The sequence below is a fragment of the Copadichromis virginalis genome, linkage group LG5 (genome assembly GCF_057382275.1).
Source record: "Copadichromis virginalis isolate Kocher_CV1m ecotype Utaka linkage group LG5, C_Virginalis_male_GT1.1, whole genome shotgun sequence".
Classification (NCBI taxonomy): Eukaryota; Metazoa; Chordata; class Actinopteri; order Cichliformes; family Cichlidae; genus Copadichromis; species Copadichromis virginalis.
This window is the reverse complement of record NC_140622.1, coordinates 38,101,822-38,120,804: the sequence shown is the minus strand read 5'-3', so window position 1 is coordinate 38,120,804 and position 18,983 is coordinate 38,101,822. Positions and strand designations below refer to the sequence as shown.

Genomic DNA, 18,983 nt, shown 5'->3' with positions numbered 1-18,983 from the left:
TCAACTCATTCGTATCTTTACTGGTTTCATTAAATGACGCTTATTTTCACATTTTTTGTACTTTACTGCATGGATAGTCCTGATTTCTGAATACTCTAAATCCCAGGACTGCCCTCTTCTGACAAGAGACCTCTGATGTTGTGCGAGGAATCTGCAGGGTTACAGCTTCTTACAGCTCCTCTTACCACCACGATTACTTTGGGCTATTCCTCCACATCTGCTCCAGTTGTTCCTTCAGCTTCTGGTAGTTCTCTGTCTCCTCGTGCTCCTTCCCAATGTTGCTGTCTACTGGTATTACCACAGTCATCACTATGTCTGGTTGGTTGACCCGCAGCTGCTTGTCGGTCTGGAACTCAGAAGTCTCACAGGACATTAGGACCTTGCTGTTCTTGTAATCCATATGCAACACAGATGTTCCTGTACACTATCCCAGCCATTTGGTTGTATCTCTCAGGGTATGCAGTCCAAGCTTGTGTCTTGCATCCTGTTACTATGTGTTGGATAGTCTCTGGGGCGCCGTTGCACAGTCGGCAGTTTGGGTTCTGTCAGCTGTGGTAGAGTCCTGTCCTTTATGGTGCTTAGGGCCTGTTCATGTGCTGCCATGATCAGAGCCTCTGTGCTGTCCTGTAAGTCATCTTTTTCTAGCCGCTGGTAGGATTTCTGATGTCAGCTCCTTCTAATATATATATGAGCATCTCTGTCCAGAGGAGTGCAGTCCCAGAGTACCCAACATAATGTGCAGGACCTTCAGACTCCCAGGCCTCTGGTAGAAGACCTGGGCATAATGATTAGATGAATCAGACCCTTCAGGAGGATGGGCCCTATAGTTAGAGATTGTCACTATAGTCAAATTTAGAGGATACATCACATGTGTTAGTCAGTGCAAAAAATTATGCTAAAATGTCAAACTGGCATTAAGTGGCACACTGCACTGGGATGTTGGGGTGATGGCTACAAATGGCCTCTGTACTCCCATGGCATTAGCAAGGCTACACTTTTTTGGTGTCTTCATGGTACACGAAGATAGAGCAAATCTGCTTTTTCTTTTTCTATTTATGATTTTCAGCGACTCATTGCTCTTTTTAAGTAGTTTCCCAGCTGCATTGAGAACAACTACACACCTCGCAATAAAACGACTGAAGAAAATGATTGTGGGCCACTGGACGCAAAAATAATATTTATTTGTTTTGTAAAATTCAAATATCAAAGGAGAGGTGCAAAAAAAACAAGCACTATTTGCCTGTCATATGATTTGCATTCAAATCACTCGTGTCGCATCAGCTTTGCCTCTGACATTTCCACAGACCTGTCTGTGTTTTTGTTTCTGCAGGATGTGCAGCAGCTGCATCCCACGCTGATAAAACTTTTGTATTTCAGACGAGATGCAAAGTTACTTCCTACAAAGGCTTCTCAAACCGCTTCACCGCCAAGATCCGCGCATATTCAGCCCGACTTATAACTGACTGCTTTCGAAAGGAAATCACCAGAATCGTCGAGCGGTCGTTGATAAACGGGAGCCTGCTGGATGCAGTTTTAAGTGTTTTGTAAAGATTGCAGATGAAGTGTCTCGTATTTAAGTCGCCACATACAGGAAACGAGACAAAGAACGCCTCTGATACAGAACTGAAACCCGAGCCGATGAAGGTAAGGCTGCTTTTCGGTTGTCAGCATTGATTGAGCTCTAAGGCAGCATGTAGACGCTTCGCTGTAGCTGAATGGAGAAAATCTTACTCCGTCTCATTATCGAGAACACACATCCAACATACGGCTCCTGTAAGCTGTATTATTAAGTAAGTAAATAATTATTCTTAATTAGTATAACCATATATATTTAATGGTTTACATCTCATCGATAAATTTATCTAAACTACACTTGGTTTCCCTTACACATTAAAGTAAATTACGACCTTTAATTAATAATAACTGCTTTTACTTTGAAGGGGTTTAGACTGAACTGTTAGTCAGTCATACTGAAGGCAACTAGAAGCGACCTTATATCATTTTCTATTATCTGTGTTTATATGTGGTTCGCACTGCTAAATTCACTTCATGAACATTTAACCATAACATACCAATTCTTAATGAATATTTATCTATACATGTTTTATATTGTGTCTGTTATCTTGTCTCCAGCTGTCCTGGAGGTACAATATTTCACCTGAACTGTTTGTCTGACTTTGATGAGCCTTAAGCAGTATAGTCTCTGAACTTAATGTCATAGCTAGATTGATTTGCGTGTAGCCACCTCATTTTTACTGCAATATCAAGTATAATCTATGCACAGATGTCTTAGAAACACTACTGATAAGGAAGCGGCTGTTAATATCCCTATGCAAAAATGGCTCAATTTTAATGAGAAGGGAAATATCACTAAAAATCCTGAATACAATTGACTTTAGAGTAAAGAGGTGTTCATTCTCCTAAAGTAAACATTAAAGCCTAACACTGTGTTGCTGCTTCAACATTTCATCCCCGGCTCTTTTGTTGCACCTTGGCAGCTTTGACAGAGCCATGTCCCCCGGCAGTCCTGTGAACTGAAGCGATGGAGAGCTCGTCCTCCACAGTGAGGCGGCGAGCATGGATCAACAGCAGCCGTCAGCGGGTCACTTTGGAAGACCCGGAAGGGCCTCTGTGCCCGTTCCCATCTGCCTCCATAGCGGACGATGATGTGTTCTCTGATGGTAAGAGCAGATTCTGGAACGTGGGAGGGATCGTCCTCCATGGTGGTTTATTATTAACTATCTTCAGCATACATCAAGTGACCAGCTGAACTTGAAGATACCTAAGTAGCTGGATACCCTGTTTATTGGGTAAAGAATAAATAGTGGGTTAAAAAATATATTTGTTGTGACCAATAGCAAAAATAACACGAGTTTATAACAGGATATACATGACAACAAGCGGCTAAGTGTCAGTTAATAATAGCACAATGCATGTGTTCCTTCAGTGGGGATCAATCATAATCTTAAGTGCGATTTCCACAGGTTGCCTTGCGGGAAAGATTGAGAACTGGCTTCTCAGCTGTGGGTAAGTCAACTTGTTTTACTGCTTGTTTTTCTTGTAAGATTATATTTTGAGCACTAAAGGACAAGTTGTAAGTCACTGGAAACTGGTTAACAAAGAGCAGCGCGTAGCAAGTGGAAACTCTCTGAAGTCAGGTGTTCCAGGAAGACGCTGCAGCAAGGCAGCCGCAGTATTGTTTTTCACCAAAGTCAACTTTGATGATGACTTATTATTGTTCCATTGGAAAAAAATAATTTTACAATGAACTTTAAACTATAAAACCAGTGCTCCGAACTGACCTTCTGCTGTCTTGGGAACACTTGTTTGCAGAAGATCAACCAGTGTTAAGTGTCACAGAAGGTACCTGTTACTGAGTATGATTAAAATATGTAGCCAGAGTATCAACATATAGATGTCTTCAGACGTAAGAATTTTTCATCACATACAAACTAAACCTCACAACTAACTTCTGCTGCTTCACTCTTTGTAATATTTCCTTATAGAAGAGGGAAAATGATATAACTAGGAGGAAATAATCATTTCCTTTTTTTTCCCATCAAACTGCTGCAAGGAACACAGACAGATTAGTTCACATTATGTCAGTTATCAAGAAGGAAGTTGCATTTAGTGGTCAATGAGTTTGCATAGTCTGCGTTTTCACTGAAATGGCCTGTAACACCAGAAAAGAGTACAGTAAAAGAAATAGGAGAGCGTAACCAGGCTAGTTTGAAGGAGTTATTACACCTACAAGAGGAAGCTGACAGATTCCAACAGTAAGTTGATTAAGAAGCAGCTCTCACGAGCTCTGGCAGTATCGTGCTGCAGATGAAGCTATCTATGCAAACTTAATCACTCGTTTGATAAAAGCATGACACTGATTGGATCTCACAGTGGGTGTGTTCATGTTTTAAATATTGGAATATTTTACAGGTCAGATGCCTGCTCAGAGAACAGCGGTCAGCTGAGTTTTGGTGAGTAGGAGCTGAAACAAACCTCAGCTTTAAAATATATTGGCATGCAGTATTACTTTTCATAATACTGCATACTGATACTTTTATCAGGGTTTCAGATTCTGATGTTATGTTATCAAATGTTTCTGTTGTCAGTGTTCTAAGGAGCTTGAAAAGAAAAGCGTCTGGACTTCTTTAAGTTGCTTGAAGACGTTTCACCTCTCATCCGAGAAGCTTCTTCAGTTCTAAGGTCAAAAGGTGGAGAGTCCCAGATTTAAACCCAGTGGGAGTTTCCCCCCAAAGAGGGACAAAGGACCCCCTGATGATCCTCCACCTAATCACATGACCCAAGGTGTGAAAACAGGTGCAGGTCACAATCAGCCAGGGTTTCGGGTGTGCTCATTGTGAAACCTGGCCCCACCTTATCATGCGAATTCCTGAGGTCAGATGGCCCAGGATGTGAGTGGGCGTTAAGGCGTCTGGGAAGGGATCTCAAAACTTGATTATAGATGGCAGAGAGTTGGTGTCGTAAACCACCGCCTCTGTTCAAAGATGGTCGCTCGCAGTGGACATAAATGGCTTCTTTCACTCCTCTTTCAAACCATCTGTCCTCTCGTGTGAACATTGGCATCCTCGAAAGAGTGACCTTTGTCCTTTAGATGCAGATGGACTGCTGAGTCTTGTCCCGTGGAGGTGGCTCTTCTATGTTGTGCCATGCGCTTGTGAAGTGGCTGTTTGGTCTCTCTCAAATCTCTCCACATTGGCCATCTGACCTCAGGAAATCACATGATAGGTTGGGGGGAGGTTTCACAATGAGCTCACCCGAAACCCTGGCTGATTGTGACCCACATCCGTTTTCACACCTTGGCTCATGTGATTAGTAGTAGTAGTAGAGGATCATCAGGGGGTCCTTTGTCCCTCTTTGGGGGGAAACTTCCACTGGGTTTAAATCTGGGACTCTCCACCATTTGACCTTAGAACTGAAGAAGCTTCTTGGATGAGAGGTGAAACGTCTTCAAGCAACTTACAGAAGTCCAGACACTTTTCTTTTCAAGCTCCTTAGACTACGATGACCTGGATGACTGAGAACCTGCACAGACATGTTGTCAGTGTTCCTAATTTGAGCTGTTTTTCATTCAAATGAATCACCGAACCTCAAGGAGTTTATTATGTTTAACTATTACACGCAACAGCATTGTTTGTTCTGAGATTTTAGCCTGTTGTTAGATAGATGGTAGGCAACCTGATGATGTCATTATAGCTGATACAGATAAGAACCTTCAGAGGCCAAAGATAAACCTGTGTGTCAACTTTGGTTGCTCAGCTCCTATTTACGTACATGTTTGCAGGACAACAAATAGACGGATGTTTTGTGTGTCATAGTACGATAAGGAACTAAAGCTGTCAAAAGATTGTGGTGGAGTAAAAAGTAGAATTTGTTACTCCTTTGGAGATGCAGTAGGCGATTTTAAGTTTTAATTTGCACGAAAACGAAATGGTGAGGTAAAATACAGGTTTCTCATATTTGCTACATTCATAATAATGTACATGGAGGAAGTCTACATTACATTTTTAAAATTTATTTTAAAAGTATTTCTCATGTAATTATTCATGTCTGTGACTTTCTTGTCTTCAGAGTCTGTGCTCCAAGCCGGTAACTTTGCTGATGACCTGGGTCTTGGAGCAGATGGTAAGCATACGCTGTATATGTTCATGCATGGGAAGACAAATATACATGACTGCATGCATACTTAGTGTTATCCTAAAGGAATTTTAGGAATTACATAGATTTTTGCCTGGGGTTAGCTCTCTGTGTCAGCTCCCTAGTACAAAGAGTGTGCGATGTGCCACTGAGTCGGTGTGAGAATAGCAAAGGAGTGTTTCTGGATAATTCACATTGATTGACTGGAGATGTCAAAGGTCCTGCCCCTTGCTCTCTCTGCTAACTCTTCTAAATCAGACTGAGTGTTTGTCTTCACGTGACTGCATCTAACATATTAATTCCTGTTAAAGGAAAAAGGAAACTGCAGATAATGACAACCCCAGATATTTCTTGAAAATAGTTTTGCATTAATTTCCTGAAGACGTAGCCATAACCACTACTTTTCTCATATTCATCTGAAGATTAGTCAAGCCCTTAAACTAACCTTCATGTGTTCTCTGTACAAATGACGTAATAGTTGCTTACCCTTGTAAAAGACTAATAATAGAGCAGACTATATTACTATAGGAAACTTGACTGTGCATCCTGATGTTTTTAAATCTCTGTTTATGTTCAAATTAGACTGAGCAGTTTATATGTCAGTGACACACCCAGTGTTGTGCAGTGCCATGAGGATGTTTTTTGAGAAAGCTTGAAAGATATTTTGTTTATAACTCTTATGTTATGTCATGAATGGGCACACTTATTAAAAAAAAATACAACTTTACACATATACAGATTCTTATGGATCACATGGAGATCATATATGAAAAAACTGTTATATGATTGTTGTTGTAGGGGTTAAGCAACAACATTAATAACCACCTAGCGGATATTCGGACTCTGGAACAATAAGCTTAGTGGATTGTAAGCAAAGGTCACAGGTTTTAAGACTTGTTGCATAGACTGAACAAGAGGTCTGAAACATTCTTCAGATATTTTGGCCCATTTTTTCAGCAGTTTTTCAACAGTTGCTACAGATTTGTCGGCTGTAAATCTGTGATACAAATCTTCTGTTTCACTAAAACCCAAAGTTGCTATTATTGGATTGAGATATGGTAACTGTGGAGGCTCGTCCGGCCCCAACAACCATGTTACATTCAAAGTCACGTAAATCATCCCCATTCTGCTCAGTTTGAACTTCAGCAGGTTGTTTTCACCATGTTCACATGCCTAAATTTATTGAGTTGCTTATATGCGAATGACTGATAAGAAACTTGTGTTAATACGCAGCTGAAATTGTGTACCTAACAAAATTCCTTCTAATATTAAACAGATAATTCAACAAAAATACCAAAAACTAACTCACATATTTTCCACGTCTCTTACTGAAATAAAACTGAAACCATACAGTGTTCAAAGTACAAAGTTATTAAAGGTTTAAGCTGTCAAACAAAGAAAGCTCAGTCTTCATTTACACAGCCATTAATTAACAGAAGTTATTAATTTGAGACAGGTTGGTGTTGTTGCTTGTTAGAGATCTTGATTGTCCCTTTGCAGGTAGCATTGCATTAAATGAAGGAAGAGTAGCGCCGAAGGGGATTTTCTACATTTACTCACATCATAGAAATATATCTACAACTTTATATCCTCTGTAGCGTTTTGTCTTTCCTGATAAGTGAATTTCTTCCTTGAGCAACCCTGTGGTATTGTGCCTGGGGAAACTGTTGAACCCAGAGGTGTTGTAATTTATTTTAACATGCCTTCCTTGTTTCAGCTTCTGTGGTAGAAGATGGAGATGTTAAACCTGAGCCTGGGTGAGTAGTCAGCATATAAGCATGTAGTTATGGCAGTAGCAGCAAAACAGGAAAACAACAAATATTTGGTAAAGAACTGGTAGTCATAGGCATATAGCATAGGTGATCTTTACACTATATTAAAGGCATTTCTCATTTAATAATTTACTTGTAATATACAAAGCTTGCTGTGTGATTGTTGTCCATCATGTGACTTTATAATTTTACAAAATCAGTATTAGAGAAACGTAAATAAATGATCTAATGTTATTTATTTATAATTTTGTTTCACTGTGTGGTGACCAAGAAGCTTGGTGCGACAGCCGTCCTTCAGACAAAAGAGCAGGCTCACCAGGTCAGTGACCAACTCTTCCACACGTCAGAATAAACAGATCACGCACAAATAAAGGCTTTAACATGCAGGTTGGATGCAGGCTAACATCTGACACGTCTTATGTTCAGCACCCCACGTCAAGGACTATGTTTGCCATCAATGAACTTGGGCCACAGCATAACTTCTAGCTGCTTCTCTGCCTCAACCTGGAAAAGTACATCAACGTGAGTCTTTTAAAGGATTTAGTATTCGCCAAATTTTCAAAAATGGTTTTCAGATGACATGGTATACACCATTTCTAACATATTATTCACTATAGTGGTTGCATCTTTGATGCTTTGATGATTACATTAGCTGTAATACAACATTTTCTCTCCTTTTTCTCACACTAGTATATCAGATGTCCTCGAGTTGTGTTCAGAGGATGCAGAGGAGACTTTGTATGAGCTGGGTTTTGGCTGTGAGGAGCCACAGGTTACTGTGCGCATCCCTCCTCGTTTCTTTACCTTTCCTTCTCAGGCTCAGGGCATCAACTTCCGACTCTTCTTGGATTCACAAATAAGGCGGATAAGAGAAGAAGACCCCAGCCTCTCTCTTGCTAGTAAGACTATCTAGTTGTAGTTCTTCTGTTGGTTAGCTTGCTTTGGCTTCTGTAGCTGTAATCTGTATATAATTATTTGATCTGTGATAAGGTAAATTATATCCATTTATATAAGTCTCTTGATTCCCATAGGTCGTTTCAGACAGGTTCAAGTGCTGACAGCAATGGCCAACGCTTTCTATTCCCTGTACTCCCACGTGTCCCGCACTCCTCTCCAGAAACTGTCCACACCGGAGTTTACCTTCTCTTCCTCTGTGCAGAGGATCGAACGGTTCAGAAGCAGCATTCGAAGTGAGCCACGCTCTCCGGTAGAGAGGCTGAAGGACACTGTCAATAAGATGTGTCTCTACACGGGCTCTCCCCGGGGGTCTGACTCCACCTCTCCACAGCCTTCACCCAGGAAAAGATCCAGCCTGCCAGAAGTTGTGGATATAGTGTGGAAAAACAAGAGTGGAGTTAACAAGAAGCTGGATTTGGAGGAATGTAATAGCAATAATTCAGCTATGGATGTTAACCAGATCACAGACGGTGAAAATGGGCTGGAAACTCAACAGTCAACGACGGACATGGAGATTCTCGAGGACAGAAATAAAACCTGTGAAACGGAGATGGGGGATGATAATAAACAGCCAAAGGATGTTGACTCTGGTGAAAATGACTCCATGACTCAGGGTGTAAGAACATCTGTAGCATCATCATTATCAGAAGAAACTGTCATAGAAACCGACTCTGAATCATTTTCATGTCAGCCAGAGCCAGACTCATGTTTGACACAAACTAACAAAAGGACAGCGGAACTAAAGCCTGTTGCCAAGGTTACATACGATTTAATTTGCCCCCAGATAGTCGAGAGTGTACACCGGGCACCTTTTTGCAGTCAAAGGACACACAGTCCGGAAAGTTTGACTCCCCCAGAGAGAGAAAGCACAGATAAATCCTGTTCTGTATCACACAAATTCAGTCTACAAGCCTCCGTGACAAAGTCTAACCTGAATTCACACACAGACGATGTTGCCTCTTCAGGTGAGGCCACGCGGGGGGACGCATCTAGATCACTTCCTGTCTCGGAACCCAGTGGTAGCTACACTCATTACTGCATAACTGTGACTGGCTGGGAAGGCGATGATGTGCCATCCTCTTCTTCGAAAACATCAGATTCTAGTCATGCTTCGCATGGTTTCTATGGTGAGAAAAAGTCTCCTTCAGAGAAGCAAGGACAGTTTCTGAATCCTCTGATGCATCAGAGCCTGGGCAAGCTCTCCAGTAACCTTCAGCAGGTTAATTCCTTTGAGCTGGAAGAGGTACAGTAGTTTTACAATAGGCTTCATGTCGCTTGTTATCTCAGCACTACCATTTGAAAAGAGTTTAACAATGCTTGGCTGACTTTCATTAAACAAAAGCAAACTGAGTACGTCACAAACTGATTCAGTAAACATTTTCCAAACAGGCTCAAGTCATCATAATCATCATGATGAAAATGGTATAAATGGATATAACAAAATGATCAAATTATTACTCAAAAGCAATCTCACCTTCAAATATTCCATATGTTCTTTCCTCTGATAATGTTTGGTATTGGCGATGAACCATTTATGATTCATAATACGTGGGTGTTTTGTGTTGCTCACTTTGACCCAGAATACAGCCTGCATTAGGAATATGTCTTGCGCTTACATTTTTTCTCTTTCAAAAGGATTTTGATCATTGATTATTGTTTGTTATGTAAAGAAAAACAGGCCAAATAACAATATTATTTATCAGAAGTATTGAAAACCTAACCAAATGATACAAAAGAGGCTCTTATATTCACTTATATTTGGCTTCAAACACTGTATAGTGATAGACATCTATGATGCAATGACTTCTTCAGCTCTTGCTGTGTGTAATTGTTCATGAAATTATTTTTAAACAGTTACTAAGCAGGCATTCCCCTTGTCTTTTTAGGTGCATAGTGCAGGAGAGGAAGACTTGGGACAGTCAGAAACTCCAAGAACTACAACCTCACCATTTTCAAAAAAACATCCATACAAAGGTACCCTGTGTGCTCACATCTCATTTGACGAACTTGACTTTTATTTTGTGAACACAGTTTATGGGAATTTGACTTGTCACAGTTTTAAAATAGCTGTTTGCAGTTAGCAGTGGTCATAAACTCGCTGACAGAAAAAAAAAAAGATGCACACAGTTATAACAGTTAAAATGTGTGAAGTCAAAGGGTGTTACCATGTAACACTGCTCAGCTACATGTGAATAAACTTTGAGCTTACTGGAGGTCTTGTGTTGAGGTCAAATGAGGAACTGAGTAGTTCAGGCAAACCCAGGTATAAAAATATACACTACTCGTGCTGGGTTGGACCCCTTTTTGTCTTGAGAACTGCCGTAATTCTTCACAGATTCAGTAAGGTGCTGAAAGCCTGCCTCAGACTTTCTATATTGAAATGACAGTACTGCGCACATCTGTGATGGGAATCTCCCATTCAAGCACATCCCAAAATGCTGTGTTGCACTGAGATCGGGTGTGTGTGGAGGTCATTTCAGTACAGCGAACCCACAGTGATTTGAGCTTTGTGACGTGGTGGTGGAAGCAGCCATCAGTAGATGGGTACGTTGGAGTTATAAAAGGATTGTCAGGAGCAAACAATGCTTAGTTCATACTAAGGGGGCCAAAGTGTGCCAAGAAAGTATCACCCACACCATTACACCACCACAGGTCTAAACCACTGATGCAAGGCAGGATGGATCCGTGCTTTCATGTTGTTTACATCAGAATCTGACCACACCATAGGAAGGTTCAATGCTTCAATGTCCGATGTGTTGTGTGTTCAGAGATGCTCTTCTGCAAGGCCATTCTCCTCTGACATCCACAAGGAATTTTTCACCCACATAATTGCTGCTCACTGGTTATTGTCTCTTTTTTTGCACCATTCTCTGTAAACCTTAGAAATGCAAAGAGCAGCCCATCTGGCACCAACAACCACGCCACGCTTCATATCACTTAATCTAAATCACCTTTCTTGCCCATTCTGATTGTCAGTGTGAACTTCACTAGGTCACCTTGATCATGTCTGAACATGAACATGCCTGACTTGCAGCCATGTGATTAGTCAATTAGATAAATGTGTTAATGACTGGTCGTACCTGCTAAAGTGGCTGGTGTGTGAATGTTTGAGCATGAATATGAATTCAGCATCACATGAGAGCTTGACAGATGTGTACACAAGTAGCTCTGCAGGTGTGTGTTTCTGTGCCTATGTAGGTCAGTGTGCTGCTGCACTTGTGCTGCACTTCCCAGAGTTTGGAGAACATATCTGTGTTTGCTCCCTCGTATAGGTGAAGTGGTCCGCGGTGACAGTATGCAGTCGGACAGCAGCGGCTACGCAGACGAAGAAGTCAGCCCCTCATCAGACAGACACAGCAGATGACAGAAAGCTCATGCAAACAGCATGTACGGCAGTGCCTGAGTTTGTGAAACTCTGCCGAGGACTTCCTATCAAAATAAAATCATCGTACTGTAAGACTTGCTCATGTCACGATTTTAAAGGTTTTTTTCAGTGAGAATATTTTTGAACAAAGTATTAAGTTTTTCCATTGTGCTCATATTTAACAAAGATTATTGTATTCTTAATAAGTAGACAGTGGAAAATCTTTTATTTAAATGGCAATCTAGTCATAATACAGGTGAAAGGCTGCATTTCAAAGATTATTCCTGTGGAGCTAACGTTTTACTTCCATTTATTGTTTTTGTATCACAGCAGAGGAGCATCACAAGTTTAATGTCAGCATCACCATCAGTTTCATGCACCTTGAACTCAGTGTCAGTGTGAATAAAACTACACAAATGTGTCCATCCTGCATTGAGCGACAGACGTTTTCTGTAGTAGTGCAAAAAATAATTTTATTAAATGACTTCACAGCATTTTACCAACTAACAGCTACAGTAAGGCAAGGTGAAGTGACACAACAGGCAGTTACACTGAATACTCTGGAAGCGAGTCATCAGCTTTTATGTGGAAACTTATCAGTCACATCAACAGAAAAACAAGGGGATTGTTTTAATACTTTTGGAAGTCCACATGACATGATGGCTTTGTCTGGTGTGTGATATTGAAAGCTTAACACACGAGAGTGAGTTTAATGTTGAGAAGAACAAACATTTATTATAAAACTCACTGTACCGCTTCCTTTTTCTGCCAACACATAGCTGTGTCTTTATCGCAACAGAAATGAATTTACAAACTTAACGTAAAGTGTGAGAAAGAAAAGAAATTAGACTGTGACACATCATGAAACTACGTGAGGGCAATTCATAACGGAGTTTCCAAAATATTAATGTTCTTTAGAAAGCATAGCCAAACATTCAGAGCACAGCGCAGCAGACAGTCAGCTTTAATTTGGGGGTTTTAAATGTAAGAGCCTCTAACAGTGTTTTGGGGGTTGCTTAGCTTTGTTTGTTTGGAAAGTTAAAAAAAAGGTTTGCTTACACGGCAAAAGTAGTCGTTCTGAAACATAATAGACTAATTTATGTCACTGCGTAACGGACTGATGTAAAGCCAGCATGGAGGCTAGTTTGACACATCATGAGTAATGGGAAGCTGCCTTTGCTGAATCTTACAGTAAAACTATTTTACTCCTCTGAAGACCCAGTGACATGCTTTTATTTCCATGGAAACAGCAATGTGAAACATTTCATTAAATAAAACCATTTTCAACTCCCTGATTTAACATCAAAGTTACCTTAAAAAGCCCAGAACATTAAAAACATTATCAAGACACTGGGATTTCAGATACCACTGTGTCAGTTCAACTGACCAATTAGAACATATGGGGGAGGGGTGGGGGGGTCTATTGTAAAGGCCGCACAATAATATAAGTGGACTGTTTCAGAGAGAGGGCAACAAAAGGTGTAGCCACAAATAATGTGTTTATTAAACATTAAATCATATAAACCTAATCTAACAGACCCAAACAAAGAACTAGCATGTGACAGGGGGGCTATTTTCATACTAAAACCAACATTTTTTAACACTTGTGTGTAAAATGGTTAATCTTCAAGATGATTGTCCTATGACAATAACTCAGCAGTCTCTTTTTCTTAATTTTTCTTCAAGTCTGGGCTCTTTTAGGTCCGTGCATGAAAACAGGGATTTAACAAAGCAGCAGTGAACGGATGACTCCACTCCATTTTCTTCAGACCCCTTTCACGCCCTGGTCATTTCACGGCATCAGAATTTTATCTCAAGTAATTTGCAACGTATAGTTTACCACGATAGCACCATTTATAAATTCAGATGAAAACAACTAGGGTGATATAAAAAAGTAAAAATACATAATTAGTGATAAATATTGTAAATGTCAAGTGATTTTTTTGGGGGGGGGCAACTAAATCTTCATTGGCATCATCAATAGGACTTTTAAAAAATCTCGGGGCATAAAGAGTCTTCATTTCTAAATTTGAGGTAATTCATGTTATTTGAGTTCATCACAAAAGTGCCTCCGTCATCCAAAGTAGAAATTTATGATGGCATTTTGTAGTGGTGAGTTCAAGTCTGTGAGGGAGGGGGGCTGACACGCTCGTCATTTCCCTCCTGCCATGATTTTGAGGTACTGCAGTGCATTGTGGGCTGCGTTGGCTCGGGCACCATCTATGTTTGGGGCGAAGCCGTGACACACGGTGATTGGCTGCGTGGAGAGCTCCACGAGACACTGACACAGGCCGCTGAGACTGCGCTCCTCTGAGAACAGAAGGAACAAAATACAAAATCACGAGTTTCATTTTTATTATAAAATTGATATTTACAGGATTGCTGCTACTTTTTAAATAATATCATAACATATGTGTGGTGTACTTCAGAATGAAAGATTTGACAGTTAACATTGTTATTAATACTGTACATCTAATTCAATGTACCGTTATCATATACAGGCATAATAATAATATGATCAAAACTACTGTAACTAAAACATATATAAGAATATAGTAATAACTACCCTCATCTACTGCGTACTTTAAGAAAAACTAACACTTTTGTCACGATTACATAGATCATATAGTTTGCAGAAGATAAAATAATGACCGTGACAGGTTTTAATACTAAAAAAAAGAAAGAAAATGTGTGTTAATTACACAAATAAATCGAGCAGAGATAACAAACAAATGCCAATAATTCGATTCATTAATGTAAATCTGCTACGTTAAACTGTTGTTTCGGTGAAGAGCTTTAAGCGCCTTGTGATTTGGCGCTATATAAATAAAATTGAATCGAATTGAAACTGTCCACATTAAAAAAATGGTTCTACATAAAACCAAGATAACAAGCAGCTGCAGGCTACTTCCTCAATATCTGGTGACAGTAATAACGACCACAACACAGCTTGCCTTTTTTTTATGGGCATGACATCAAAATCTACCCTGTATCCTCTGCAAGTGCGTGCAGATGGTGCAAACCAGATGTGAAACAGTAAGAGGCTTTCACAACCTAACAGATCTTAAGCAGCGCAGTGAAAACTCCACTGAATTACCATATTTAACAGATACTAACAAAAATGCAGCTCTTCCTGTCAGCAGGCGCATCAGCAGCGGCTCTTTACGCTTTGTATACCATCCTCCTTTTAACGAGAATGCAAGAACGCAAGAGAGAAGTGTGACAGGTACGGTCTGTGAACTCACCAAGGTCCAGGTAGCTGACATCAAAGCGCTGCTCCAGAGACAGTTCACTCAGCAAAGAGCAGAAGTTGGAATCAGAGGGCATGCCCAGAGGGTGGCTGCGGAGTTGGAGGATCTTCTCACCGGCAGAGTTACGCAGAGAATCCCACGTGCAGCTGAAGCCTTTACTTTTACCCGACTCCGCTCTGCTGCCCATGTTCTGTGCATGCAGGAATTAATGGACAATGTCATTACGTGCAATAACCATGAGACAGAAGAGTAACAACAGAGCATATGAATCAGAGATTATGCTAAATTAATAATGCTTCAGGAAATACAGAAAAATGAAATTTACAAAAATAGTTTGTTACTACGTAGAAGTGAACTAAACTCTAATTCCTCTAATGATGCTTAATAAACATTTGTCAGTCAGTGTAACAGCGTTTGATTCCCACCATAGTAAATGTATCATCTTCGGCATCAGGATCATTGCTGGTCCTCATATCTACGGGGACATCATGTATGCGTGACAACATCTTAGCTGCTGCGTTTCTCTTGGCTAGCTTCTTAGATGTACCACTTCCTGGAGAGGAAGAGGAGATTGCATCAGAAACCAAAGGATGTGCTTGATATCTCTTAAGTTTTCATGCTTTAAGAGAGTAAGTCAAGGAACGTCACAACTTAGTTGACCAGTGTGAAAGGTGTAACAAAAGATATATGATTTTGCTCAGTTTTATTAAGCTGTTTTCTATCAATAATATTTCATTAGTGAACACACACACACCCACACACAAAATTGTGTTTTCATGTCTTTGTGGGGACATCTAATTGACACAATGCTTTTCCTAGCAGCTTACCTTAACCATTAAAATTGAATGCCTAACCCTAACTGTAACCCTGACACTAAAACCACATTTTGAGTCTCAAAAATGAAACTCGTGGGTCAGGCATTTTGTCCCCACAAAGATATGTAAGCATGGTACACACATACACACATACACACGCGCACGCAGGCTGAGAGATTGAAACAAAGCAACGTACCGATTTCTACAAATCTCTCCACTCTGCAGGTCATGGTGAACTCTTTGCGATGTGCTGGACCAGACTCTTGAGTGACCGTGTACTCTGGCAAACGCCATCCTTTCTGCACCACCAGCTCCTGACAGAACAAAGTAAAAAAAGAAACCAAAAGTTGGAAAATTTATAAGCCGCAGAAATAATGAGAGCAAAATGAAACCTTGGTAGCTGTCTGCGTTTACCTGCAGAGCCCCTACAGGGTTGCATTCAGACTGCTGTGAAGTGCCTGTGGTCTTCATCTCTGACTGGGCACTACACAGAGGTTGAGAAAAAACAAAAAAGGAAACAATGAAACCACACAACGCTCTATCTTACTCTTGTTAAGTGTTGAAATGCTCTTCATAACATTCAGGCTGGCCTGCTTATTAGATGTTTAAAGCAGACTAAGCTGTATGGATAAACATTTTTAAATAATTTTAACTGTAATGAGGTTGTTTTATAAGAAGATAAATAAAAATTAAACAGAAAAACTGACCCATCTGCATCAGTAGACACATCAACCCCAATAAACCCGTCTACTCCAATACCAACTCCAGCAGGACCTCCGAGGCCTCCCTTTAGCATCTTCAGAGCAGCCTCAGCTGCTTTGTGCTTGGCTGCCTTCTTGCTGGGCCCCTGGCCGGTGCAGCTGATCTCTCCAACGGAGACGCGGAACGTGAAGTTGGGCTGGTGGGCCTGTCCCTCGGCCTTCAGCAGGTCATACACTGGGGTCTTGCCTATCCGCGTTCCATACTCCTGCAGCAGACTGATGGGCGTCTTTCCGGGATTCACAGCCAGCATTTGCTCAATACTACATAAGAGAAAAACCTCGCATGAGACAGACTCTCCAGAAACACCTTTTCATGCAAACAAGAAAAATAATTGTATATAGGGTTTAATATACTGTGTGTAACTTCATAGTTTTACTTTGTTATTTCTTATTTATTTTTATTTTCATTTTTATATCTATATTTATTTTATTTTTTAATCACTCTAGTTTTTTATTCCATTAAAAAATTAAAACAAAAACTATTAGGAGAGTAAAAATCTCACTAAATATTACGGGGAACTATATTTTTGATACTTTTTCTATATATTTTGAATTCTCTGTCTTCAAATTAGAGTTACAGAAACAATTACAGTTACATATATCTATGCTTATATTCACCAATTAAAGGAGATTTTAATTCCCCTGAAACTTGACAGAAATATCAAATAATGTTGACAGAAGAGTAGAATAAAAAAATGAAGTAAAAAGAAGAAAAATGCACTGATTTCAAAGTCTGATCTGTATAAAAATATATGGCTGCAAAAATGATCATAAAACATCTGTGCAAAGTTGTGCTTCATTCTCACTGGAGAAACCAAACAGCCACTTCATAAATGCACGGCACAACACAGAAGAGCCACCTCGACAAGACAAGACTCAGCTGTACGTCTGCATCTAAAGGTCAAAGGTCACTCTTTCAAGGATGTCAATATTCACATTTTGGACAAAGAAGACAGTTTGAAAGAGGAGTGAAAGAAGCCATCTATTTGAAGCACCATTTTTGAACTCTCTGCCACCTATAGTGTAGTTTTGCGATCTCTTCCCATGTAACTCACATGATAGGGTGAAGCAATGTCTCACAGTGGGTTCACCCGAAACCTCTGCTGATAATGACCAACACCCTGTTTCACATCTTGGCCCATGTGATGAGGCACATGATCAACAGTTGCTTACAATCTAGGACTTTCCAGCATTTGGTCTTAGAACTGACGTAGCTTCTCAGATGAGAGGTAAAACATCTTCAAGAAACTCAAAGAAGTCCAGTCCCTTTTCTTTCCAAGGTCCTTAGATTACGATGACCTGGACGACTGAGAACCTACACAGACATTTCTTTCTCAAGCCTTCAAGTGCAAGCTGTCCACAGTAATGTGCTTTAATAATGAATAATTCAGTGTTACAACTAGATAAGCTCTATGGAGCTCAGGTCCTCAAACATGGATAGACTTAGACCAAAAAAACAAACAAAAAAACCTTTTAGTGGAGATTTCCTGTTTAATGCACGTGCTGTAGATCAATACAGCCATCGCTGATCTAATTATTCATTAATAGTCACTTTCTATGGGAAAGGGGAAGCTTACAAAAGTTTTCAGTGTGAGTGTAGCCACTTTATTATCGGAGAGTCTGAACACAGTGTGGAAACTGAGTAAAACACCACGAATGTCACCAAAGTCTCCAGCAGCCCCGATGCCGTCATTCTGGCGTCACAGTTTTGCAACATGCAGCTGTCAGGAAAAAAAATGCTAGCAGCTCGTGTTTACAGCTCTGTTTCTGAAACCCTACTAAAAGCCAGCCTTCTCGTCTTGTTTGTTACTGGAGGAGGAGTGTGGTGGTCTGACCGGGGGAGCTGTTAGCTTAGCTTTACCTGGAGCACCCGGAGTTTCTCTTCCAGCTGTCCGATGCTGTCTCGTCGTTCATTCCCTATTTCACGCAGACAGAGCCGGTCGGTTTCGGATGGCAGATCCCCCCCACCAAAACAGACACTTGCTTTCATCAGACGCTGTTTATTGTTCCCCCTTACAGATGATGAGGCGACGGCATAAAGCAAAGCCCCCCCGTCACTGCCGCCCCGACAGACTACAATAGCGGAGTCCTCTGGCGCGATGATATGACGTCATCGGCTCACTGCGAAACATCTGTTTTGGCACATTTAACGTTGAGATTTCACGAAACATGTCTTTCTATGGATGGTACAGACAGAAGTAAACAACAGGCGTCAATCCAAGTATTTATGCACATTAGAGAGGTAAAAGATTCAGACATTCTTCTTTCGGCTGTTCCCTGTAGGGGGCGCTAAACACACCATCTGCTGTAGCATCGTCTTCTGTCACACCACCCTACTACATGTCCTTTTTCGCTGCATCTATGGATCTTCTCAGTGGTCTTCATCTTTCCCCCAGCTTGGCAGCTTC

The 18,983-nt window shown here is 40.6% G+C and overlaps 2 protein-coding genes across 3 annotated transcripts; one reads left to right on the top strand and one right to left on the bottom strand.

Annotated features, from left to right (window-relative positions):
* Positions 1-486: 486 nt before the first annotated feature.
* On the top strand, positions 487-12,180 carry tespa1 (thymocyte expressed, positive selection associated 1). 2 transcript variants are annotated; one of them, XM_085457688.1, is made up of 12 exons: positions 487-1,644; positions 2,499-2,681; positions 2,985-3,027; positions 3,934-3,974; positions 5,590-5,643; positions 7,373-7,412; positions 7,702-7,746; positions 7,854-7,949; positions 8,118-8,326; positions 8,459-9,627; positions 10,271-10,358; positions 11,657-12,180. In XM_085457688.1, exons 2-12 carry the CDS (start codon positions 2,543-2,545, stop codon positions 11,746-11,748), a joined length of 2,016 nt encoding a protein of 671 aa, XP_085313814.1. In that variant the 5' UTR covers positions 487-1,644; positions 2,499-2,542; the 3' UTR covers positions 11,749-12,180. The 2 variants fall into 2 exon arrangements, with proteins under 2 accessions (XP_085313814.1, XP_085313815.1); XM_085457689.1 differs by having other exon boundaries at positions 487-1,790.
* On the bottom strand, positions 11,902-18,659 carry tarbp2 (TAR (HIV) RNA binding protein 2). Its single transcript, XM_085457690.1, has 7 exons — positions 18,437-18,659; positions 16,522-16,836; positions 16,229-16,298; positions 16,011-16,128; positions 15,425-15,552; positions 14,994-15,189; positions 11,902-14,058 (listed from the first exon to the last, which is right to left on the bottom strand). Exons 1-7 carry the CDS (start codon positions 18,487-18,489, stop codon positions 13,901-13,903), a joined length of 1,038 nt encoding a protein of 345 aa, XP_085313816.1. The 5' UTR covers positions 18,490-18,659; the 3' UTR covers positions 11,902-13,900.
* Between the last annotated feature and the right edge of the window lie 324 nt (positions 18,660-18,983).

Bases quoted from the DNA above. Each gene is read 5' to 3' on its own strand.
- tarbp2 (XM_085457690.1), bottom strand. From the start codon at position 18,489: ATGAACGACGAGACAGCATCGGACAGCTGGAAGAGAAACTCCGGGTGC. The intron at 16,837-18,436 runs GTAAAGCTAAGC...TCTCTTATGTAG, and splicing joins AGAAACTCCGGGTGCTCCAG to TATTGAGCAAATGCTGGCTG. The intron at 15,190-15,424 runs GTGGGAATCAAA...CTGCATGCACAG, and splicing joins AAGATGATACATTTACTATG to AACATGGGCAGCAGAGCGGA.
- tespa1 (XM_085457688.1), top strand. From the start codon at position 2,543: ATGGAGAGCTCGTCCTCCACAGTGAGGCGGCGAGCATGGATCAACAGC. The intron at 2,682-2,984 runs GTAAGAGCAGAT...CGATTTCCACAG, and splicing joins CGATGATGTGTTCTCTGATG to GTTGCCTTGCGGGAAAGATT. The intron at 7,413-7,701 runs GTGAGTAGTCAG...GTGACCAAGAAG, and splicing joins GATGTTAAACCTGAGCCTGG to CTTGGTGCGACAGCCGTCCT.